At 38.7% G+C, this 27,098-nt stretch overlaps 1 protein-coding gene across 2 annotated transcripts; it reads left to right on the top strand.

Annotated features, from left to right (window-relative positions):
• Positions 1-26,635, top strand: SPMIP3 (sperm microtubule inner protein 3). Of its 2 annotated transcripts, none has more exons than XM_072647626.1 (6): positions 1-149; positions 14,645-14,736; positions 14,825-14,893; positions 21,316-21,411; positions 22,550-22,725; positions 26,375-26,635. In XM_072647626.1, exons 3-6 carry the CDS (start codon positions 14,838-14,840, stop codon positions 26,443-26,445), a joined length of 399 nt encoding a protein of 132 aa, XP_072503727.1. In that variant the 5' UTR covers positions 1-149; positions 14,645-14,736; positions 14,825-14,837; the 3' UTR covers positions 26,446-26,635. The 2 variants fall into 2 exon arrangements, with proteins under 2 accessions (XP_072503727.1, XP_072503728.1); XM_072647627.1 differs by lacking the exon at positions 1-149 and adding an exon at positions 7,975-8,054.
• The last annotated feature ends 463 nt before the right edge of the window (positions 26,636-27,098 follow it).

A 27,098-nucleotide genomic window follows, 5' to 3' on the forward strand; every position in this document is an offset into this window, starting at 1 on the left:
AGTCTAGTCACCATAAGGAAAGCTTTGTTTCACTGCTGAATTTCTAAAATTCAGGATCTAAGATACTACAGTTCTACTGCGGCTGTTTTTTTCCTTTCATCATCTAAGAAGGGCAGATTTTCCTCTCACTTTGATACCAGTCTAAGCAGGTAACTCTAGTGACTTCCCATAAAAGTAATTATTTCTAAAAACTCATCAAATTTGTACAAATTGAATCCTATTTTAAATGGTGTAAGGGAAGGGGCATTAGGACTTCGTGGATGAAAGACCTCAGTTCAAATCTAATCCACAGTGACCCTGGACACACTTTACCTGCCCCAGGCAGCTCTTTAAAAATACAAATAGTAGAGTTGTTGCTGAGTTGGTTTGCTCCTTGTCCTATACATAGAAAACCCACAGGGTCAAGGGTCTGAACCAAAAAAAGAAAACAAAAAAAAAAAAACTAGGCATAGAAAGCAGACAGACTGCTATTTAAAGGAATCCTATGGTAAATCGTTTTAGTAGGCAAATAATTAGTGTCTGAGCTTCAGAGGGTGGATTCCATGATCTCAAAGGTCTTTTCTGGGCATAGCTTTGAACCTATGATCTATGAGTATCTGAGGGATGGGAGGGTAGTTCATGAGTCTGGTAGTTCACCAGTCTACCATGGTGATTCATAATACTCCAAACCCACATATAACATGCACATAAAAACCCCAAAAACCAGATGACAAAAGTTGGGCTTGGATCCCCTCCATTGCACCTTTTCTGAAGGGTACAAACTGGGCTTTCATTTGGTTTTTTTTCTCTAGAGAAGTAGGGAAAGTTGTGGACCTGGGAGTCAAATATGCTCAATATACTTCCCACTCAATATACCCCGCTGTATTAAATCAGTTGCTAGCCAGAGTTATTTAATCACATTCTGGAAAGAAAACACTCAAGCCTTATTCTAGTCACCAGGAAGCTACTCTAGCCAGGACTACCCATGGTGGTTAGAGGCAGTTCAAAAGATATTGGGCCTGGAATCCAATTCAGCCTCAGACATTTGCTATCTGTGTGACCTTAGACAAGTCACTTAACCTCTCTGTCTCAGTTTCACTGTATAATATTAGTACCTACTTCCCAGGGTGATTGTGAGGATCAAATGAGATAATATTTGTAGAGCACCTGGCACATTTCCAGTTGTGTCTGACTCTTTGTGACCCAATTTGGGGTTTTCTTGACAAAAGGTATTGCAGTGGTTTGCCATTTTCTTCTGCGGCTCGTTTTTTACTAATAAGGAAACTGAAGCAAACTTACTAGCTGTGTAGCCCAGGGTTACACAGCTAGTAAGTGTCTGAAGTCAGATTTGAACTCGGGAAAATTAGTCTTCCTCACTCCAGGCTCAGCATTCTATCTACTGCACCACCTTGCTGCCTGTAACCCTAGAACCTTAGTGGATACTATATAATTGCCAACTATTATCATTATTAATTGGAATGTATCCCCCAGTCACTCTTTAAACTCTAATCCTTTGCCTCAGACAAAAATACAGCATCCTCAGAGGCAAAACAAGAAAAATAATGCAGAAATTAAGGGCAGCTCTGGGAACACCCACTGACAACCAAACTGGACTTAGAGAAAAATTGTTTCAGTTTATCACAGAAATTAAACGCCACTCCCTAAATGGTCCTGAGTTTATCTAAAATAGATAGATTAGATTAGGGCCCTGGCATTATGATTCTAAAACCTTGTCCTGTCCTTGGATCTTGCAACAATCACCTCCTTGCTTTACCCACTGGCTTCCCTGGATTCCTTCAAGACTCAGCTCAGACGCCGCCTTCTTCAGGAAGCTTTTCTCATCCCTCCCTGGTTAGTCTCTTCCGCTCTGAGGTTACCTTTCATTTACACTTGTATATACCTAGTTGTACATGTTACACTTGTATATGTGTGTATGGAAATATGATACACTTGTACATACATAGTTGTTTGCTTTTTTCCTCCCCCTCTTGAGGGAAAGGACAGTGGGGTTTTTTGCCTTTCTTTGTATCCCCAAAGCTTAGTTACAGTGTCTGATGCATAGTAAGTACTTAATGTAGGCTTTCCTTGTTGACTGGCTGTCTACCTCCCTCCCAGGATCATTGCAAAGTGTCATTTAAAACCCTTCACAACCTGGCCCCAACCTACCTTTACAGTCTGATAAGACCAGACATTTCTCCTCCTCATGTACTCTATGATTTAGCAAAACTGGTTTTCTTGCTGTTTCTCACTCATGATCCTTCATCTCCCATCTCCATGTCTTTGTACTGGCTGTCCTCCATACCTGGAATGTATTTTCTCACCTCCACTTCTTTAGATCCTTTCATTTCCTATAAATTCAACTTGTGTCATCTTCCACTTGAAGCCTTTTATGACTCCCACAGATACTAGTGCCTCCTTGCCCCCATTTGCCTCCCAAATTACCTTGTATTTATTTGGTTAAAAGAAAGGAAGGAAGGAAGGAAGGAAGGAAGGAAGGAAGGAAGGAAGGAAGGAAGGAAGGAAGGAAGGAAGGAAGGAAGGAAATGAATAAATAAATAAATAATGGAAATAAAATATGAAAATAAAATAAAAATAGAAAAAATATGAAAATAAAACAAATAAGTATATGTATCAGATTATCAAGCTCTTTTCCTTTTCAGCTGAACTCCTGAAAAAAAACTATCTTTACCCCTTGCCTCTGCTTCCTCTCTTTTCTTTAACTTCTTGGTGCTTTGCAATCTGCCTTCTGAGCCCATCACTTAACTTTGATTGTTTTCTTTCAAAGTTACCATTGATCTCCTAATTACCAGAGGAAGTAGGAAGAGAACCCAGGCCTTTTCTGGACCTTCAACTTTCCTGAATTCTTTACAACATTTGACACTATTAACTGCTTCTTGGATACTCTCTCCTGTCGGGGTTTTTATGACACAGCTTTCTTCCCACCTGTCTGACCCTTTCTTCTGAGTCTCCTTTGCTAATTCATCTTTTATATCATACTCCCTAAATGTGCATGTACCCCAAGGTTCTATCCTGCTCTACTCTCTCACTTGTTAGCTTCTATGATTCTATACATCCTATCCATATTCATGTAATACCAAGTAATGTCATATGGCACAGTTGTATTCACAATTAGGATAAACACTAAAGAAATTGCTAAATACTTGCTACCAAATCCAGCATGTTGAAACAGTCATGTAAAAGAAACCTGTTGTTCCTAACCCCCTAGGCCAGAAGTGTCCAGCTTGGGCCAGCAAAACCACCAAGTACAGCCTGAACCAGATTAAAATGCAATTAGGAAATGCTTAACAAAACCAGTAAGAGTAAAATCCAACATAGTTAATTATTTGTGATTTCCTGAGTTAAGATGGGAGGCAGGGCAGAGTTTTATTTGAGCTTGACACCACTAGTCTAGTTGACTAGTTTCATGACAGTGATTTTTTTTTTAAAAAACTAGATCCATTAATAAGTTTAAATTTCAGATAACGGGCAGTATGACTTCCTAACCAATATAGGAGCCTGATAAAATTCTCAAGTGCGGATCAAGTAGAAATTAAATCTTGGGGCAATATCTCTTCTGATACAGGGGACTTAGAGTTTGCTTTGGTTGTGGAAGAATTCTGAAAGAGAGTCTACCACTAAAGTTACAACCAATGAATAATAATCTATATTTTTTAATAAGATGAAAGATGTTGTTGATGATGGTGAAGAAAACAGTTATGCAGTCCTGGCTGACAAGAATATGGAAATTATGGTAAATATAAACTCAACAGCTAGTGTCATGTGTTCATGTTTCACTTGTCACATTTAGATTTGGGATGTGGTTACATTTTGTAAGATTGACTAAAACATCAACAGAAGCATATAACCATCTCAATTCAGTTCAGCCACAAACATTTATTAGCTACCTACTAGGTGTCAGGCATTATGCTAATGTTAATGCTTTCTCTCCTTTTAGACTTTTTGTACATAGGTATTTACATGTTCTTTCCACCATTAGAATTTAAGTTCCATGACAGCAAGGTGGAGATTTTGTCTGAACGCCAGGTACTTAGTACAATACTTAGCACATAGTAGGACTTAACAAATGCTTATTTGTTTGTAAACTAAAATTATTTATAAATTTGTATCTTTCATATTGTAAATTTGTATATTGTATTTTATAAATTTGTATATTATATATAAATGGATAAATGTAAATTTGGTAAAAACAAGATAAAAAATAGTTCCTGCCCTCAAGGAACTTGCTTTTGTGTATATACCAGATACAGACGAGTAAATATGAAGTAAATACAAACTAATATAAAGCAATTTCAAAAGGTAGAGAGAGCACTGATGTCTATATGAGTAAGAAGTCTCATGTAGAGGTAACAGCTGAGTTGGACTTTAAAGGAAATCAGGAATTTGAAGTAGAGATGAAAAACTAGTGCATTCCGGACATGGAGGTCATCCCATGCAAAGACATTGGTAATGGCAAATGGAACATCATGGAGGGGAGGTCTACAACTGGAAGATCAGTTTCGTGTAAATAGAGAACTTAAATGGGGAATAAGATGAAATAAAAGTGGAAATGTTTTCAATTTCCTCTTACAGATTGCATTTTTTTGGGAATAGAACATAAGGCAAATAGCCTGGAATAGTGAAAGGAGGCACTGGACTTGTGCCAGGCCTAGAGGCCTGAGGGCTACCCAAGTCTTACCTTACCTGTCCCAGGTCTTCGGTTGGCCAAACTGGATAAACGTATGAGAGAAGAGACTTTCCGGAGTCGAACAAGGGTTAGGCTTTATTCAGGGTCCTGGTTACATGTGCAGGGGGAGCTCTTCCTTAGGAGGGAGAGAGAAATCTTCCAAGGAGGCAAAGATCTTACGGTAAGAGATTGGAAGTAGAAGTGTAAGTGGGGAGAGAGGGGGAGGGGAGAGCGAAGAGAGGAAAAACGGAGCCTTCTGTCCTGTCAGGGCCCCTCCGCGCTAAGAGCGCCTTCAGGCTTTCCTGACCCTACTTAAGCTCTCCGGCGGCGTAGTTTGCACCTGAATACCGTGCCTATTAGATAACAATAGGTGTGCCCAGATCCGGGCCAATCTCGAGGGCGGGGAGAGCTCTCTCCCATCATGTTTCTCACGGGAAGAGGCGGAAATATACGAGATAGCTTGGTCTCACTCCTCGATTCCCTGCTGTTTTCTGGGGGGCCTCATGAGAACTCTAAGATTTAGAAGTTCCCACCTTTACCAGCCTGAGACTGTCCACATGAAATTGAGCTTCCATCCCCAACAGACTTGAAGTCTGAAAACTGGGAATTAATGACCAGGTCTTCAGCTTTCTAGATCAGCAGTGTGATTTTTAAAAATTTTATTTAACTTTTCTCAGCTGTGATTTCTCTGTACATTAAATGGGACATAATAGCACTTCTGGGCTCTAGGTGGTGCAGTGTGGGAGACTGGAGTTCAAATTTGACCTCAAGCATACATGCTAGTTGTGTGATCCTGGGCAAGTCACGTAACCCTGTTTGCCTCAGTTTCCTCATCTGTAAAATGAGCTGGAGAAGAAAATGTTGAACTGCTCCAATATCTCTGCCAAGAAAGCCCCAAAATAGGGCACAACTCAACAATAACAAACAACACTTCTGCTAACTGTCTCATAAGATTGTTGTGAGATCTTTAAGGTTTGGTATCAGAGGACTTGAGTTCAAATCCTACTCCCATCTATGTGACCTTAGCCACATCATTTAACATCTCTGCATCTTAATTTTCTCCTGAAAAATGAGGAGCTTGATCTTTAAAATATGCTATCAGGTTACTTATCTGACTATGCCTGTGGACCCATAAAGGGGCAGCTAGTGGCTCCTTGGATAGAGTGTTGGACCTGGAGCCATGATGACCTGAGTTCAAATCCAACCTCAGACACTTAGCTATGTGACCCTGCGCAAGTAATTCATTTAACCTCAGATTGTCTGACAAAAGGAACCACTGGAGAAGGAAATGGCAAGCCACTCCAGTATCTTTACCAAGAAAACTCCATGGACAGTATGATCCTTGGAGTTACTAAGAATCGGAGGTGACTCAACAATAAACAGGGGGCCCATGAGGTACTATATAAATGTTACCTGTCATCTCTGCTGTTACATGGCATAATGAAGTTGTTGTAAGGAAAGTGTTTTTAAACTTTAAAACACTGTAATAATAATAATAATAGCTAATATTTCTAGAACGCTTTATGATAAAGTGATATATATATGCATATATACATGTACATGAGTATGTGTGTGTATATAACTTATTTAGATATGTTTAAGTATATATAGTGTGGATATATGTATATATACACACACACTATCTATACGTATACCTATACACACACATATATACACACATATGATTTCTTTTAAATCCCCACTAAAATCCCACCTTCTACAGGAAGCTTTCCCAACCCCTCTTAATTCTAATGCCTTCCCTCCATTCATTATTTCCTATTTATCCCGTATAGAGGCTGCTTTACATATATTTGCTGCCTCTAATAAATTAAGATTCTAAGTTCCTTGATGACAGAGACTGTCTTGCATCTGTGCTTAGCACAATGCCTGCCACATAGTAGGCTCTTAATATATGTTTATTGAATTGGATAACAAGACAGAGAGAGAGAAAGAGCTTCGAGTCCCCTTTGTTGTTCAGTTTTTCAGTTGTATATGACTCTTCATGACCTCATTTGGGGTTTTCTTAGAAAAGATACTGGAGTGGTTTGCCACTTTTTTCTCCAATTCATTTCACAGATGAGGAAACTGAGGCAAACAAGGTTAACTGACTCACCCAGGATCACACAGCTAGTAAATTTCTGAGGCTAGATTTGAACTCAGGAACGAGTCTTTCCTAACTCTGGGCCCAGGCACACTAGTGCTATGGTGCCACCTAGCAGCCCTTGAGTCTTCTCCCAGATCTAAAACTGATGATGCTAAGTGAGTTAGCTGAGGGGGTGACCAGACAGTCTCTCTCAGCCCATTTCCCTGAAAAACAGGCACTATAGGTATCCATTAGTTCTTTAAAGGTCACGTTATCTGCAGTTCCCCAAGGACTTAAGGCCAACCCCTTTGACTGCTGTGAACTTTTACCACTGATGCAGTTCCTTGAGTGTAGCAAACAAGAGCTGCTTCTGATGACTGACAAAACTTGGTAACCAATGTATGATTCCTTTATTCCAAAGAGTGTTGACTCAGAATTTCTAGACACTGGCAAAATATCCCATTCTCAAAGGAGCCAATTCCAGCTATATTAGGAAGATATTATTTCCAGGGGCACTAGCTCATTTGTCAATGTCCCTCACCGCCATTTCTTCCTTGGAAATGAAAAATAAACTTCAGGAGTCATGGTAGAGTGGAAAGAACATTGGATTTGGAGTCAAAGGACTTGGGTTGAATACTAGGCACTGACTGCCACTTAATTGCTGTGCGAGTCTGAGGGAATTCCTTTGGATTTGTTCTGTGAAGTTTGGATTCAGTCAAAGGGTTGCACCTGAGGACCTAGAGGGCCACATGTGGCCTCAAGGCCACAGGTTCCCCACCCCTGAACTAGACAATTCCTGAGGTCCCTTCCAGTTCTATGATCCTTAACAGCTATGTTGCTTTTCAGGCTTACACTATCAAATTAAACACAATAAGTTAAGTAATTAAGCAATAACCTAATCCATTTTGTAAAGCTTTCTCCTTATTACAAGACAGAAGCTGGAGTGCTGGGTCTGAAGTCAGGAAGAAACCTGAGTTCAAATCCAGTCTCAGACATTTACTAGCTGTGTGACCCTGGACAAATCACTGTTAAGATGTTAATCTGCCTGTCTCATTTTCCTTAACTGTAAAATGGGGATAATAATAGGACCTACCTCTCAGGGTGGTTGTGAGGATCAAATGAGGTAATAATTATAAAAAATATTTATCACAATGCCTGGCACACAGTAAGAGATATAGAAGTGCTTACTCCCTTTTCTCCCTCCACTGTGTACATGTAACGATAACAATTGACATTTCTATCACTCTAAAGTTTTCAAAGAACAAACATACATTATCTCATGAGATGTCCTCTCAACAACCTTGGGAAGTAAGTAGTAAATATTTTTATTTCCATTTTTAAGGATTCATAGAAGTTAAATGACTTGCCCAAGGTCATACAATTAGTAAATATCAGCGATCTCTGAATCCAGGTCTCTCCTGACTCCAAATCCAGCACTATTTCTAATACAACAAATGGCCTCTTAAAGCAGTGAGATACATAAAAACCTACTGTAATAAACTCCAGGGAGACCACCATATTATTTAGTCCCAATGGACTTATATCAATATTAACACACTACATGAAAAGATAGTCCATCTTTTCAAGATATGGTGATAACAGGCTTCCTTATGGTGAATTAGTTGATGGAAAGCAATGTTTTGAACCCAATAAGGGAAGGGAGAAGTCAAGAAAAGAGAACCATGGATTTATTTGAATTCTGGTGCCTAGGACACACTCAGTGGTTGGATAGGAGAGATGGGCTAGGAAAGAAGGCAGACACTCCACATTATTAAGGGCAAACCTTTGGGAGGAGGGGAAGAACAAGTAGAGAAAGCAGGTCAAGGCAAGAACACTGAGGCACTTAAGACAGACAGCCCTGGTTAAATTCAGTTGCACTGGGCAACCTCAACTGGGAGGCAGAAAGAGTAGGAGGCAGTCAAAGGGGGTTGTCATAGTGAAACAGTATAGTAAAGGGATTCTCATGGTGGAAGATGGGGAGAGATAGGAACCCTGGTGTAGTTGCAGCTTCTGAGAGGAGACAAAGAAGGGAAAGGTAGTAACTTGGTCGGGGAGGAAGGATTGAGGAGGGAGAAGGGTTCAATGAATGAGCACGATCTTATCCTGGTCAGATGTTTCCACAAACCATAGGGGAAATAGGTCTATGAGGCAGCTAGTTGGTGCAGTGGACAGAAAGCTGGCCTTGAATAAGAAAGACCTGAGTTTGAATCCTGTCTCAGACATCATTATTACTATACGTGACCTTGGAAAAGTCCTTCAGCCTCTGTTTCCTCCAGTGTAAAATGTGGATTAATAATCCATTGTTAATCTATTATAATAATTTATTATAATCTGTTTCACAGGGTTGTTGAGGATATCCAATCACATATTTGTAATGCGCTATGCAAAACTTAAACACTATATAAATGTTAGTGTCAGCAAAGTGTTAGTGTCACACACACACTTCAATTAATGTGATCACACAAAGCCTTGAATGCAATCATAAGGCATAAATGTAAGAGGGAATCACAGACAAGCTTTCAATGTGTAAGTGAGAAGTATATCGATGCCTAGGCTTGTTGCAAATATTTATCTTGAGCCATGCAATATGAGATGTCCCATGAAAGATGCTTCTTGTGCATTTGTGCACAGGATAATCAACAAGCATTTATTAAGCGCCTACTGTATGAACAAAAACAAAACAAAAAACTTATACTTTATTGGAGGACTCTATATATATGCGCATTTGTGTATATAAACAAACTACGTACCCAGTAAACAAAAAAATAATTTGCAGAGAATCAAGGGAAACTAGTAACCTGGGAAGTGTGGCCTCTGTAGGAAGCATGGCTTGAGCTGAGTTTGAAGGGAGGTGGGGATTCTAGGACAAAGAGTGGAGAGCGAGGGTAGTTGGGATGTAAATGTCAGCCTGGCAAAGGCATAGAGACAAGAGCTGGAATACTGTGCATGTCCAACAGAATTGGGCCAGTTTGATCAAATCTATTTCACTTTTTTTTTCACCTCCCCAAAGAGAAGCTGAGAGGCATCTTACCATTACCGGAAACTTCCTTTTGTGTTCTGGCTTTATTATAGCTTGAATGTCAAGGTTGATACTGTTCACTTGCTCCAACAGTATGACCACTCATTGGTCATTGGACAAGGAGCTCATGTTTAGAACACAAGGTTCTCCACACCTGTTATAGATTATCAAAAATGGTGAGATTCTTAGCATCCTTGACCCTCTTTTCTGGCGCTCTGCCCCTTGACTGCAGAGCTTAAGGGGACTGAACAGGACAGAGGACCATGCTGTCTTTTCTTTGTTCAATGGGCGGTCAAAGAATTTATCACTGGCTTACTAATGCTGAACCTGTTTTAGTTCATAGGAGGAAAATTAGCTTTTTCTTTTGAATTTAGTACATCACTTAACATAATAAATGTGCTACAGAGTAGATATGTACAGATTATACATTTTTCCTAATTTGAATCACTTTGTACAGGCAGACCCTCGCCTAGCAGAGTTCATTGCTTCTGCGAAAACATGATTTTAGTGAAGCAGTTCTTAATCTTTTTTTGTCATGGGCTCCACTAGCAATCTGGTGAAGCTGATAAACCCATTTTCAGAATAATGTTTTTAAATGCATAAAATCAAATGCATAGACTTTGAAAGGAAACCAATTCTATTCATATGTCATGTGTGATTTATATATACATATATCTTATATAACTATTAAAGTAATTTTATATATATAATCTATAAATGTAATACATATATATCACATATGATATATATGTATATATAAATAAGGTCACAGACCTTAGGGTAAGAACCTCTGCCTTAGAGAAAAATATTTATAAGGGACAGTAATTTCCATAAGAACCCTGCTTAAAGGATTGGTCTTGGAATTTGTATTTTTTCGGTATTTGGTTATAATATATTAATAGAACCTAATATATTAGCTTGCACACTTAATATATGTCTGTTGAATTTTACACTTTATACCAAGATAAGGTCAAAATGATGTACATGATTTACACATAAAGGGTGATACCATAATCAAATTAAGAAAGCATGGAAGAGTTTATCTGTTAGATTCATGGAGAAGGAAAGAATTTAGGACAAAATAAAATATAAAGAGTATTACAAAATGTAAAATAGATAATTTTGATTATATAAAATTAGAATGCTTTTCATAAACAAAACCAATGCAGCCAAAATTATAAGGAAAGCAGAAAATTGGGGGAAATTTGTAACAAGTATATATCTGATAAAGGACTTATTTCTCAAATAAGCAGAGAACTGAGTCAAATTTATAAAAATCAAAGCTATATAGATATAGTCATATAAAAAATGCTCTAAACCACTATTGATCAGAGAAATACAAATTGAAACAACTCTGATGTTCCACCTCACACCCCTAAGAGTGACTAATATGACAAAAAAGGAAAATGTTTGATGTTGGAGGGAGCATGGGAAAACTGGGAGACTAATGCACTGTTGGTGGAGTTGTGAACTGATCCAACCATTCTGGAGAGTAATTTGGAATTATGCCCAAAGGTCTATAAAAACTGTGCATAACCTTTGATTCAGCAATACTGCTGCTAGGTCTATACCCCAAAGACATCCCCAAAAAGAGAAAAAGACCTATTTGGGTTTTTTTGGTTTTTTTAATTAATTGTATTTATTTTCAGTGTTCTACAATCACTACCATATAACTTAGATTATTATTTTTCCCTCCTTCCCCTGCTACCTCCCCCCTACCTCCCCAAGACGGCATACAATTTTGTATAGGTTCTACAGATACATTCCTATTAAATACATTTTCACTATAGTCATGCTGTGTTGAAGAATTAAAATGAGTGGGAGAAACCCTCTAACAAACCAAAACGCAATACACACACATATACACACATACACACACACACACACACACACATACAAATAGTCTGCTACATTCTGCAGTTGAATTCCATAGTTCTTTCTCTCGATGTAGAAGGCATTTTGCCTTAGAACACCATTGGGAATTTTTTTTAAGTCCTTGCATTGCAGTGAAGTTCTAAGTCTACCAGAAAAAACTCTCTCACACTGTGGTTGTTGCTGTTCACGAAGTTCTCCTGATTCTGCTCTTTTTGCTCAGCATCAGATCATATAAGTCTTTCGAGGCCTCTCTGAAGTCTTCCTGTTCATCATTTCTTATAGAGCAATAGTATTCTATTACATTCATATACCATAATTTATTCTGCCATTCCCCAATTGATGGGCATCCCCTTGATTTCCAATTTTTGACCACCACAAAGAGTGCTGCTATAAATATTTTTGTACATGTGGGACCCTTTCCCATTTTTATGATATCTTGGGAATACAGTCCTAGAAGCGCTATTGCTGGGTCAAAGGGTATGCACATTTTTGTAGCCCTTTGGGCATAGATCCAAATTACTCTCCAGAATGATTGGATCAGCTCACAGCTCCACCAACAGTGTATTAGTGTTCCAACTCTCCCACATCCTCGCCAACATTTATCATCTTCCCATTCTGTCATGTTTGTTTACCTGATAGGTGTGATGTGGTACCTCAGAGTTGTTTTGATTTGCATCTCTCTAATCAAAAGTGATTTAGAGCATTTTTTCATATGACTATAGATATCTTTAATTTCTTCCTCTGAAAATTGCCTGTTCATATCCTTTGACCATTTATCAATCAGGGAAGAAAAGGACCTATTTGTACAAAAATATTTATAGCAGCTTTTTCTGTGATGGCTAAGAAGTGGAATTCAAAGGGATGCCCATCAACTGGGGAGTGGCAAATCAAGCTGTAGTATATGATTGTGCTGTGAGAAATGACAAGCAGGATGGTTTCAGAAAAAACTGGAAAGACTTACATGAACTGATGCATAGAGAAGTGAATAGAACCAGGAGAATGTTGTATACAGTAGCAGCAATATTGTTGGATGAAGAATTGTGAATCACTTAGCTATTCTTAGCAATACAATGGTTCAAGACAATCTCAAAGGACTGATGATGAAGCATACTATCCCCTTCCAGATAAAGAACTAATACTAATTTGAACACAAACTGAAGCATGCTATTTTTCACTTTCTTTCATTTTTTGCTTTATTCATTTTATTCTCTTATTCAACTTTTCTTGTACAAAATGGCTAATGTGGAAGTGTTTTACATAATTGCATATGTATAACCTGTATCTGTTTACTCTCTCAGAGAGGGGTGATGGGAGAGAAAAATAGAATTTGAAACTCAAAACTTTAAATAAAAATCTTTTTAAAGATAAAAAAAAACCCATATATCTGTTAAACTGTTGGTCAGGGCCTCAGAGTGTATCATCAGAAAGGATTTCAGGCTCAGAGTCAGGAGGGAGCTAGCTTCAGATCTAACCTCCCTAGCTTGATAACCATGAACAACTGACAATGTCTCTGAGACTCAGTTTCCCCATCCATAAAATGAGAATAGTCTATACTACTCACCTCAAAGAACTGTGAGGGAAGTGATTTGTAAACCCTAATATGCTCATACAAATGTGAATTACAATCATTTATACAGCTTTAATGCGGCTTTTTTTTACACATACATAGATCACTTAACAAGAAGATCCCCATATAGGAAATGTCAGGAATCTACCTCTGGAAGAAGACCATCTGTGTCCTCCTTCCATGTAGATAGGAACAGCCTCTTTCCTTTGACTGCATAACTGGAACAGGCTGCAGCATCTTGAAAACTCCCACTTCTAGCTGGGGGCAATTTTTCTCTCTTTCCAGCTGTTTCTGCGAGAAGTGCTTTTCCTTGGTGCTTAGCACAGTGTTTGAAGCATAGTAGGCATTTAATAAACGTTTATTAACTGCCTGACTAACGCTAAAGGTCCCTCACAGCCTACACACCTTGATGCTCAGAGCTTTCCTGCTGAAATGTCTGCTGGAATCTTGACTAAACCATCACCAAGCCTAGAACCTGAGTCTGGGGAGATTCCATGCCTCATGCCTGGAATTAAATAGGAAAAATGGAACAGAACCCAACCACAAGTGTGTTTGTCAGAGCCACAGGACCCAAAGGTATTCCTTCCTCTCATTCAGCTCAGTTTGTGGTCCCTATGCTGTGGGTAAATAGGATCTTTACCTCCCTTGGACGAAACTGGAAAGAGAAACACTGTCCAAGTCTGGCAGTTTTGAAGACCCAAGGCTGTTCCAGCTACATGGTCAGTGGAAAAAAGTTGTTCCCACCCATTTAGTAAGGGAATGCAAAATAGTTCTTTTGAAATAAAGCCCTTATCCTGAGTATGTCTATAAACATCTAAAGAAATTAGCTATTTAATTGCAATTAAATGCAAATTCCTTGAAGGTGGAAACTACAGTTATCCCTTCCACATAGCAAAGGTTAGGGAAGGAGTGTGCCCCCCCCCCCCCCCCCCCCCGCCATGATCTGGATAATGTGCATAACATGTTTTCGCCTCCCTTTGTATCAGAGAAGTCTGAATCATTATGGTATTATAAGATAAAATATGTTGACATTATGCAGTACTATACATATATTATGCATTTCTGAGTGTCTAAACTTTTTCTCTGTTATCTGCTAGACTCTGCATGTCCTCTGCGATTCTGTAAAACTCTCAAAAAATTCCCATTGAATTTTTTTATGCCAACCTGCAATAGTCAGGATGTGAAAGGGATAACCGTACTTGGATTTGTCTTTTATATTCCCAGCATCTAAGACAGTGCCTTATATATCGTAGGTGTTTAATAACTGTTGATTAAATGAAAGGATGAATACTGCATCAAGTGAAAAAATCACTTCCAGTTTGTACAAAAATCTAGACTTTTAAAAAGAGAATAAGACTTCATAAGGCACGATGAGTATTTGTTGGCGTTGGATTTGTTTTACTATTACTTAACCTCACCATTTATGTCCTTCCCTAGGTATTCTCAAAGAGGAATGTTCTTATCTCCTGGAAGAGTCTAGTCGTCCCATGTGTCATTTTTCTTCCATGAAGTAACTGGGGAGAGTCAAGGTTGTGTCTTAATATCTTTCAACAGGCAATTTTTTTAAAAATTCCAAGCACAAATATTCACCTTGTACATCAAATTTTTCCCACCCAGGCCTCTATCCACTATGTCTTTCATAAGACTACGAGAATTTAAGGATCGCAAGCCTGTCCAACATCCCAGGTGACATATTTATTGGTATCATTGCATCTTCCCAATGCCCTATTTGAAATGAGCAGACGCCCACTAGAGGAATTATCTAGATGGTTCCCAACTGATAAGTTGGTATTAGCTGCTATTGGAAATGCCAATAGTGGGGCTTCTTGGGTGACTGGCAGAGTTTCATGGAAGCTCCATCAATGGTCAAGCCGTTAGTTTTACTCATTGAATTCCCCAAATCCCTCCACTTTGAATGGCCACTCGTCTGGCCTCAGGAGAGCCATACTGGAAATCTGGAGCTCCCTCTCCTGTCACCTCTTGTCATTCGTTAATCACAAAATAAATTGGTCTTTAATCCTCCTACTCTAATCTCTAAAGAGAAATTTTGAAGACTAAGGAAGACTCTTGCATTTTTTTTCCAGGCAGGCTAGAGTCACAGCATTAATTAACCCTCAACAAACCAAGCACTTTCATTCAGTGGGTATCTTCTATGAGTTTAAAAGGGATAGGTATTATAGAAGCCCCTGTAACACTCTAGATATTTTCCATGTCATACAGTAAGCTTTCACTTTATAGTTAGCTTAGACAGGCCACAGTTGCTGTATTGGGACCTTCAGTTTGGACTCTTCTAGATGCTTCAGCCCCCACCCTAAGTCTCGCAGTGACTATGTAGGCTTCAGTAACTCTCTGTTGCTACTAGACTCAAACTCAAATTTTTTAGCATGACGTTCAAAGCTCTTCACGATCTGGTTCCAGTCTAACTTTCCAGGCTTATGGCATGTTATTTACTTTCTACGCTCTGTGTTCAGCTAAACTGTTCTACTTGCTCCTCTCCAAACCTAGCTTTTCTCTTTGAATTTAGTACAACCACTTTTCAACTAATGGAACAGATAAGTCACTACAGAAAAATGTGTAGGTTGTACTTCTTTTTCAAAAATCAAATTACATTTTACAGGAACATACTACCTAGCAGAATTGATTGCTTCTAAAAAAACATAATTTAAGAACATTCCAGCTCCTGACTCCATGCCTTTGTCCCATGGGGGACAGGATAGGCCATATCCTCATGAAGTCTTTGGGTCAGGTAACTTCAACTCATTAAGTCTTCTCTAATTACATGCACAATCTTAGAAGATCCAATCACTATTGACCTTTTTTGCTTTGTTCTCTCCAGGCCAATCATTATTCTCTTTGGAAGAAGAAAGAAAAGCAAAGCAAAAATTGAGAAGCTTTGTCTTCTCCCTTTTTCCATTAATCATATCACCCTGAGTCGTGGTCCTATCCTTTCTCCTAGGTTTCTTTCTCCCATACAGCTACAGAACTTCGTATTTCTTTTAGCTTTTTTCCCCAGATTCAGCTCACGCTGAGCTTTAGCACTTCTGATACTATTAGAGGGTTTTCCATATTCATCCCCTATTACCTTCTCTCTTCTTTATATGACTTGTAAATTCTCTGTTGGGGTGGCTTCAGAGCATTTAAAGCACTGCGCAATTTCTCAAGGGCAATACCGCCCACTTTGCTTCTTCATTTCATGTTGGGCCCAACTTGTCCATTTGTAGCACTTATCCCAGATACATCAATCTATCAACAAGTATTTATTAAGCTCTTACTATGTGGAAGGTCCTGTGTTTGGAGCAGTATGGAGGATGGGAATTGAGGAAGTACATTCCAGAGAGGTTCAATCTTCTCAGTATTTTAAGAGTTGAGATCATTTGATTAGACTTGCATAGGTGGTGGGAAGGGTTGGAATTGAGATGGGTCACATTTATAAACATTCAATTAATGACATCATAGCGTCCCATGAAAGGTACTCCATATTTCTATGGAGCATTTTTCTCCATAGATTCTTGACTCATAATCAGAGCAGTGCCCAGGTAGTGCTGTACTTGGGTGATGTTGTTCCTTGTTCTGTCATTAAGTGCATTAACAGGGCATTTAGGAGGATAAGGTTGGTGGGAGGACAGACTGACAGGTGCTACTGGTCCCAGTGTGTTGCAGTCACTGAGGCCTGTGCATCCCCTGTCTCACCATGGAGCCCAAGCTACCTTGCCATCTACAAAGGTTGGTTCTGGCAGACATGTGTAGCCTGTGGCCCAGCCAGACCATGTCCCTGCAGGTGGAATAGCTATTCCACCACCAGCACTCCAGCTACCAGGAGATCCTGGTCTTCTACAGCGGTTGGTGGTGGTGTTTGTTCTTCATCTTCGAAGAGGACCAAAATGACATCACCATTGTAAAGTGAAATTTCAGTGTGTCCGACTGTGGCTGATCAGACCAATACCAGCTCAGAATGCTCTACCACAGGTTGGGCACAGATAGTCTGTATGAATATTTGGGGGGGATATCCCAAATTTGCACATCCTGTGTTTACTTTGTGCTGTCTCAGTTCTGCTTTGCTCAAAGAGCACAGCACCTTTTCTTATGTGGGCACACCATGCTGAGCAGTCCTGTCCCAGTGTCTCCCATGCTGCACAGTCAAATTCAAAGTTCTTGAGAGAGACCTTGAGAGTGTCCTTGTATCGTTTCTTCTGGCCACCATGTGATGAACTGTCTTAGGAAGATACTGAGGATCACCTGGCAGGATAAGGTACCAGACACTGAAGTCCTTGCTCAAGCTGAACTGCCAAGTATTCAAACTATGCTTCAGAGAGCACAACTCCAATAGACTGGCCATATTGTTTGAATGCAAAATATATGCTTGCCAAAAAGACTATATTCTTTCACAGTAAGATGTATGGCAATGTCTTGGTGTTGGATGGAGTCATTGGTGCCAAGAGAGGGATGAATTCTCATACCCAGATGATTGTCAGCCTGTCCCTTTGTAGTCAGCCTAGCTGACTACAAAAGGTGCTAAGCCTTGGTGATGGGGACTGGGACTGCCTTCAGGAAGTGGTAAAGCATCAGTCCATGGAGTCTGTTGTCAAGCATGAGATTGAGAAGGACATGATCCAGGTCTTTAAGAAATATTTACTGGGCATGGCCATAGGCTACTCCAGAAGCTGACTTTGCATGTGAGAGCCTGCATTTTCCCTACTAATTGCCTGATTAAGGATATTCTTATGATGTGATTCTCATAAAGAAAATGGAAGAGTGGGTATATAGGTTTGGAGTGTGACAAAATTGTCCCAAGAGCCTGCTGACAAGTACTACTGCCAATCAACAATCAATACTGCAGAGATAGGAGAGAAAGAAAGGACTGCAGCTTTATAATGCTCAGAGTATAGGTTGCACTGAAAACTTAGCAAGCACTCAGTCACCCTAGCCTGTCAGTTTTAGCAAGCTTCCATAGAATGTGAGAACATTAAACAGAATGGATACCATGGAATTTTACAAAGAGTAGAAGGGAAAGGGAGAGATTTACACATCAGGAAACAAACAACAGAAGGGGAAGATAGGGATACCTGTATCAGGAAGGTCATGGAACTAGCTGGGAAAACCTGAGCTGTTATTTATGTCTCAAGTTTGATTTTTTTTTTTCAAACTTCAGTAGGAGAAACGACCTGCGGGCTGCCAGCAAACAACATCAGGAAGGTCACGATAGATTCTGGGGCTGATTTTTTCTTAGCACAATAGCAAAAAACTTAAGCCCGAAATTCACATGTAGTTACTAATATTCTTTTGGTCACCTTTTTTGGCATCTTCCTTTCCTTCAAAGTCTTGTATTTTGATCTCTTAATCCCTTCACAATTTTATTGCCTCTAGCATGGATCTTCTCTACATTTACTTGATCTAATCTAGCTTTGCTCAACCTCTTCTATTAAGCATATTAGGGTGATTCTTCTAGCCTTAAAAGAGAAAACAGTTTGTCATTGTGATCTTTGTGAACCTTTTCCATTTTTCATCCTTGAAAATATATGTCAATCTGATAGGTGTAACACGGAACCTCAGAGTTGCTTTCATTTTCATTTCTCTTATTAATGACTTGTATTTTTTCCATACTGTTTTGCTAAATTGCTTTAATTTTTTGTACTTAAAATTGTTCATTTTCTTCTGTGATCATCTCTGTCCTGCTTGGTCAAGAACTCTTTCCTTTCCACAGTTGTGAAAGGTATCTCCTCCCTGCTCCTTGAATTTGTTAGTGATGTGGCTTTTTGTATTTAAATCATGTGTCAATTTGGAGCTTATTGTGGTATATGGTGTGACATGTTTTTTTTAATTTGATTTTTGCTAGATTGTTGTCCAATTTTTCCAGCAGTTTTTATCAAATGATGAGTCCTTACCCCATAGTTGGTGTCTTTGAATTTATCAAACACTACGTTGTTTGGCTGCTTATGAATCTTGTGTAGCTGTCTGTTCTGCTACTCACCTTTTCTATTTTTTAACCAGTACCAAATAGCTTTCATGATTGTTGCTTAATACTGTTTGAGATTTCATACTGCTAGATCCACTACTTACCCTCCTTTTCCCCCATTATTTTCCATGAGATTCTTGACCTTTTATTTCTCCAGAAGAATCTTGTTACAATTTGGTTCTGAAATAGCCAATTAATTTATGGAATTAATAATTTGACTAAGGGATGAGACTACAAGGAGATCCTTCTGGGTCAAGCAAGGGGTAGGCATCCTCAATTCTTTGTATACTCTCCAGGAAAAACCATAATGGCAGTAGCTGGGGAGTAATGCTTCAATCGCCCCTTAATAAAATACAGAGAATACAGAGACAAGCAGCACAGGGGTGCAGAAGTGGACAGCATGGGAACAGGGGGTGGGAAGGTAAAGGAAGTCAGGCAGCATGAGGAAGAGAATGGAAATGAGGAAGGGCACAGATAGTTACATAACCATGGATCAGAACTGGGCGCCCTCAGGAGGTATGGACCTGTAGCTAATGGAAGAGTGCTCAAAGGAGGAATTTGGGATGTCATTTTTTTTGGATTTTGGTGGTGAAGGGACATGTCACCTTAAGTTTCACTAATATATGCACATCATCTCAAAGTTACCTGCAATACCTTAGGGTTAATTCATTAGCATAATATTTGCTGGTGTTCTGCTGGTCTTACTAGGGCTTATCTGAAGCTTATAAACCATGGGCAGTTGGCAGGATTGAGGGTCCATTACGGTAAAGTCTAACTGGCTTCCCCTGAGTTTGCACATAGTTTCAGGATAAAGCTTTAGTTAATATATGAGAATTTCCAGTGACTCCCATGCTCCCCCTAATCTATGAGACAGTTTGCAGGAAACTGTAATGCTCCCTTAATTTATGGGACAGGCTGGTAATGACTTCTAGGTTCCCCTTTGAAATCTTACTTTCTACTATTATTACTTTATATTAATGACTTGTAGCTCACTATACCAACTAGAGGGGTGAGGAAGAGGGAAGTGGTCAGGGAGATCAGAAAAAGGTACAATTTTTACACAGTCCTTTGCTATAGAGTAATCCATTGGTAGTTTGGTTAGTATGACACTGAATCTGTAAATTAATTTAGGTAATAATGGCATTTTTATTAGCAGCAATTAATATTTCTGTAATTATTCAAGTTTTCTTTCATTTCTATAAAAAATATGTTTTTCAGTTACCCAGGAGTTCTTGTCAAATAGGAAGTATCTTCTTTCAATAATTTAAGTTCTCAGGTTTATCAGACACTTGATTATGAGAAGTTGGTCCTTGCCTTCATGGAGCTTCTCATCTAATAGGAATCTGCAGTCTAGTAAGGAGTTTGCAGTCTAGTCTTTGTTATTCATGCTTCTCAAATGAAGTTGTAAACTCCATGAAGGCACAGAAAGTGTTTTAAAAATACATTTTTATGGTTGACTGACCAATTTACATTTGAAACTAGTCAGCTTTCACACCATTTCAACTCACATGTATTCAATAGTTACAATGACTTCTTTGCAAATTTCATTTTAAACAAAACACCAGTTCAAGAAATATTTGAAGAAAAGCTTTTGAAACTGCATCTTTATCATGAATAAGTAATCTATTCCTAATTCCTAATCTTTCATTTTACCAGCTAGCTCTTCATCTTGATCCGTTACCCTGACATTGTAGCATTTAGATAGAATACTAACCTTAGATTCAAGAATACTCTAGTTCAGATCTTGCCTATCACATTTTTTTTTGCTGTGTAACCCTCTTATCCACTATCAGCCTCAGTTTTCCCATCTGTAAAATGAGGATAATAACACTGCTAGCACTTACCTTACTGTTGTAGTGAGGATCAAATGAGATGATGTATGTAAAATGATGTACAGGGTGTCCCAAAAGTCTCCATGCAGGTTTAGGTTTTGATTCCTCACTACAGCTCTGAGATCTTAGCTTTAAAGCTATTAAAGATTAAACCTCATTAGGACTTTTGGTCCACCCTACATAACTGCCAGTTACTCTTCTTATTCCTTCCCAAAACCTCTTTGTGCTAAAAATGGGATTCATTTCTTAAACCACTTACATGACTTTCCTCAAAATGATGACCATATATTGTTTCTCTGCTAATTCTATGCTTTCTCCCCTAGATTGCGTATTCTTCATCAAGGAAAGTATATCAATGGATATTATACTGGGCAATTGGCAAAAGTCCTTTATGCTAAGGAACTTCAGAGACCTCCTGGGTGAGACAAGTTCCTGATCTATAATTTCAGAGTTTCATGAAAGAAATGCAAGAATTAGTTTAGTGCAAGTTTAGAATTGCCTAATTTTATCTTGGGCAAATCATTTTCCTTCTCTGAGTCTGAGTGTCTTCATCTGTCAATGGGGGTTCATTGCTACATTATTCTAAGACCCTCCTAGTCGTAATGGTCTTTGGTATCGAGTAAAGGTTAACTGTAATCCAAGGTCCTCTCTGAAGCATTTGACACTATTGACCTTCCTCTCCTCCTAGGTATTCTCTTGTCTCTGCTTTTTCCTGATATTACTCTCTGCTGGTTCTCCATCTGACTGTTAGTCTCCTTTTCATGGACGTTATACATATCTCATTTCCTATTTCATGACTGTAGCCTTTAACACTGTCCAGGACTCTCTTCTTTCTTTATCTTTTCTTGTTGACCTTAGTATCTTCTATGAGCTCAATTACAGTTTCTGCAAATGACACCCAAATCTATATCTCTAGCCCTTAGCTACCTGCATTGGCATCTCAAACTCAGCATGTTCAAATTGAAACTCATTACTTTTTTTTTTTTACTTTAAAGCACCAACTCACTCAAAGATATTTCCTAAGCTCCATAGCTTTTACTGATCTCACCCCTGTCCCCTCACTACTACTACTACTACAACTATTACTATTACTACTACTACCACCACCACCGCAACCACCACCACCACATACTCATTTTGTATGTGTGCATAAATAAATGTATGTATGCATGACAGAACTGGTCATGCCTAGCATTGATCCATGTACATAGCAGTACATAGAGCTTGTTGAATGAAATGGAACTTAATTGAATTGAACCACTAAAAACATCGAATCTTCACAGACCTGACACCTTATTAAAAGTGATAGACCCAACAACTGCTTTTGAGCAGAAAAAAAGCTTGTCAGAATCAATCTTAGACAAATGGAATGGCTTACTCATGATGTGTCATCACAAGCTCTTCTTTCTTTTTTTAAAAAAATTATTTTATTTTTTTTCAGTGTTCAACAATCACTTCCATATTTCTTAGATTTTTTTCCACTCTCTTCTCCTCATTCCCCGCTCCTTCCCCACTCCCTCCCCGAGACGGCGTACAACTCTTCTTACTTTCTTTAAGGCATCCTGAAGACTGGAGACCTTATTACCAGCCAAAAAGTCCTCATCAAGCTCAATTTGACCAAATAACCCTTGCCAACTACATCTCTCATCGAAGGAAGGACCCACAACCATTCAAGGGGTGGTACAATGAAACCACTTACCAAAGAGCCTTCTCTTTGCCATTTTACAAATTCGGTAAGTTAAACCAAGTGCTCAGAATTCTTCTGAAATATATCCTAATCTCCTGCTGGGCAAACTGGTCCTTTCTTACCTTAAAGAATAGATCACAGATTAGCACCTTGCAATGTGTGAAGTATTCAGAGTACAAGAGATTGTTTCAAAATTGCCAGTGGCTACATAGGAACTCCTGAACTTCTAACTTCTCTCCCCCTCTCCCCTTCTCCTTCCCTCCTTCTCTCTCTCTCTCTCTCTCTCTCTCTCTCTCTCTCTCTCTCTCTCTCTCTGTCTCTCTCTCTCTCTCCCCAGGCTCATATGAATGGAAAGTTCCTTATGTCTGATTACTCTGCTAAGAGCCTCATTACCATTTATCCAACTAAACTAATTACAGCCTCTGATAAGGAAAAAGGATTTCAGAAGAACATGCCATTTAATAGTTGAATATATATTTTGGACAGTAAAAATTTTAAATTAGAATAATTTTCCCAAAAGGCATTTACCAATATTCCTCCATTTAATAACCTATGGCAACTATAGTTGTTCTTGCAGACTGTGGGGTCAGACTGATGCATTTCATCCAAGCTGAGAAGGAGGGAAAGACTCACTTTACACAGGGATTCAAATCAAACCTGTGACACTCATTAGCCATGTCACCATGAGAAAGTCACTTACGTTTTCTGACCCACAGCCTCATCTATAGAATGTAGACAGAAATATCAGTAGTACTTACCTAAGAGGGTTATTGGAAAGATAAGATGAAATAACGTCCCTTGGAACACTTGGCAAATCTGAATGCACAAGGAATCTGCCGTTTCATCCATGTAGGGAATTCTTGATGTGGGAATTGTGTTCAAAAATTCAGATTACAACCAGAGATGAAGTGACTTGCCAGCATTATAATAATGATATTAGCTAACATTTTGAGTGCTTTAATATCTGCAAGGCATGTTACATAGCTGTCTCATTTGATCTTCACAGTAGCCCTATGAGGTAAGTACAATAATTGTTCCCTTTTATAGATAAAGAAACAGGTTGAGAGAGGTTGTAACCCTCCCAGAGTCATAAAACTAGCAAAAATCTGGGGCAAGTCTTCTGGACTCCATGTCCCGCATGATTTCCACTGGCCACGTACCTGCCTCAGCTAATAAATACCAGGGATAGACTTTGACCCTAAATTTTCCTAGTTCCTGCCTTGACTCTCTATTCACTCTATAGCTCTAAATGGTGAAAGGAAACATACGTAATAAGCCAATAGCTGAAACCACAAGCAACATTATATGTTGTTATTGTTCAATTGTTTCATTCATGTCTGACTCTTCATGACCCCATTTGGAGTCTTCTTTGCAAAGATACTGGAATGGTTTGTTATTTTCTTTTCCAGCTTATTTTACAGATGAGGAAACTGAGCCAAACACGGTTAAGTGGTTTGCTTAGGGTCACCCAGCTAGTAAGTGCCTGAGGCCACATTTGGACTCAGGAAGACTGCAGCTCTCTAACCATTGCACCAACTCAACAAGCAATATATGGGAAAGTGTCAAATGACAGGAGATGTTTACTTGTGTAAAATACTTGTATAAAGACAAAAGTCTTAAGCCTAGACTTAGCACTGCCCCTTAAGGACTCATGTTTGACCTGAGACACCTGCACTTTTTGCATTAGTCAGGCAAGAGACTAACTGGAAGTCCTAAAGGAAAAGACTTCCATCAGAAGGAGAAGAAAAGAGATGATGAGAGGGCAAAGCCAGTAGAAAAGAAACAGACAGATACAGGGGAGTCAAATTGAAAAGATGTGGCAAAGGGGAGAGAATAAGCATTTATGTAGCATGGTAAGCACTCTAAAAATATTGTAACCTCTTTTGATCCTCACAACAGTGCTGTGAAGTAGGTGCTATTATAATACTCATAACTGAGGCTAAGTGATTTGCCCAGGGTCACACAGTTTCTAAGTGGCTGAGGCCAGATTTGAAGTTTTTTCTGACTCCAGATCCTGTACTCTATCCACTGTGCCACCTGCTAGCCTGTACAAAAAGCATAATGTTCTTTGTTTTTATAGCATTGTCACTTCACTTTGCATCATGAATGTTTAAAAAATATTTTGATAACTTTTTCTTAAAATAATTCATTTCCTTTATAATCCTATGTATTTTATTTTCTGCATTTAACAACATGATTCTGGCAGAGAGTCCATAGGCTTCACCTGACTGTTCAATGGGTCCATGACACATTCTTTATAGTAGCACCTTAGGGTGTAGTAAAACACAGATCAAATGAAAACAAAATGATGAAATATAAGCTTAAAGAAAAAATGGAATGGCCTGGAGATTAACTTTCTTTTTTTAATATCATTTTATTTTTCCCCAATTATGTGTTAAAACAATTTTTAACATCTGAGGTTTTTTTTTTAAGTTTTGAATTAAAATTCTATCCTTTCCCCCCTCCCCTCGGCTCCCCCTTGCCTGAGACAATAAGCAATTCAATATAGGTTATACATGTGCAATCATGTAAAACATTTTCATGTTATTCATTTTGTACAAGAAGACTCAAAGACAAAGAAAAAATGGGAAAAATAGTCTGCTTCAGTCTGTATTCAGACAGCATAGGTTCTTTCTCTGGAGGTAGATATTTCATGAGTCCTCTGGAACCATCTTGGATCATTATGTTACTGAGAATAGCTAAGTCATTCACAGATCTTCATCATGCTGCTGCTGTGTACAGTGTTTTCCTGGTTGTGCTCACTTCACTTTGCATCAGTTCGTGTAAGTCTTCGAGGGTTTTTCTGAAATCACCCTGCTTTGTGATTTCTCATAGCACAATAAGATTCCATCACAATCATATACCACAGCTTATTCAGCCATTCCCCAACTGATGGCATCCTCTTGATTTCCAATTCTTTTGCTAAGCACTTTTTACACATATTATCTTCCTTGATCCTCACAACAAACCTGAGATGTAGAGGCTGTTCTCTCCATTTTACTGATAAGGAACCAGAGACAAACAGCATTTGAGTGATTTGCCAGGGTCACATAACAAATACATGTTTGAGGCTGTATTTGAACTCAGGCTTCCTGACTTCAGGCCACTGTACTGCCTAGCTGCCCAAGGAAGCTACCTGTAAACAATTTGCTTTGGGGGCTCAAATGTGTTACTGACCTGGTAATATAAAGGTCAAATAGAATCAGAGAGACACCAGGGTCTAGTGGGAAAAGAGCTAACTGAATTTAGAGTCAAGAAGACCAGGATGCAAATACCTCTGACAAACTGGTTGCAAGACCCTGACAAGTTAATCTTTTAGGGCCTGAGGCCCTAAGATTACAGTGCATTTTTAGAAAGAGTTTTTTCCCTGAAATTCCCTATCCCAATGAAATTGGAGGCTTTGTCTGTCACCTCTACATCACCTTGCTCAGTCTCCTAAACTTATCTACCAATGCAGATGTTAAAAATCTAGATATTCCTTTTAGTACAAATTTGGTTGTCAAAAGAACTGACTCCAAACATTTATTAACAGGCCTTCACACTAGCCAAAAAGATCCTTTGTCTTTATGTAGTTTTCTTGAAACAATATAATGTTAGTATTTAAAATGTATTCATTTTATGTAATATTTAACACTTGCATATTAATTATACCCACAATTCATAAAATTAAGTTTAATTCCTTTTTTTTATTACAGAATCAGCCCAGATTTTAGCCACACCAGTGCTTAATCCAAGACCACTTAATTCTCTACCAAAGCTCTTCTGATAAGAAGAAAGCTTTTGAAAGGAATGGATCTGAACTCCAATAATAATTCACCAAGCAGGCTGAGTAATACTTGGTATTCTCAGTTGACTTTCTGATTAAAAACAATAGTAGCAAAATCATGTCTAAAGGATAAATAGTAGTATTGAATTTTAAAACATTTAAATGAAATATTAAAATAAATACTAAAACATTTAAATTGTACAAATTATTGTCTTTCACCAACTAATTAGACTACATGCTGAAGCCATTAGGCTGAGATCAGGGATTCTATCAAGGATAACAGCTAGTTTTCTTGTAACTTTCAGTCAGATCACACATACTGCTGGCAGGCATTCTACTACTGGTTATAAAGGTAACCAAATGAAGAAGAGGATGGATGGATGGATGGATGAATGGATGGATGGATGGATGGATGGATGGATGGATGGATGGATGGATGGATAGATGGATGAGAAGCTAATCAAGGAATACTTGTGTGGTTGTGGGCTACTGGATCAGCATACACCATTTTGTAAAGCAAGACATTTTGAGCAATAGGTTGAATTAAGGTAAAATATAGGTATACGTTATAGATGGATGGCATTAGAGGTGATAGAAGACTCTGGGCTAACCATCCCACTAGTTTAGTGAAATATCTGTCTGCTTGGGGAATG

This window comes from Notamacropus eugenii, chromosome 2 (genome assembly GCF_028372415.1).
Source record: "Notamacropus eugenii isolate mMacEug1 chromosome 2, mMacEug1.pri_v2, whole genome shotgun sequence".
Lineage (NCBI taxonomy): Eukaryota > Metazoa > Chordata > Mammalia > Diprotodontia > Macropodidae > Notamacropus > Notamacropus eugenii.

Coding starts and splice junctions, on each gene's coding strand:
- SPMIP3 (XM_072647626.1), top strand. CDS start 14,838: ATGTCTTTCATAAGACTACGAGAATTTAAGGATCGCAAGCCTGTCCAA. Junction 21,412..22,549: donor GAACTTCAGAGACCTCCTGG/GTGAGACAAGTT, acceptor ACTTTCTTTAAG/GCATCCTGAAGACTGGAGAC. Junction 22,726..26,374: donor TTTGCCATTTTACAAATTCG/GTAAGTTAAACC, acceptor TTTTTATTACAG/AATCAGCCCAGATTTTAGCC.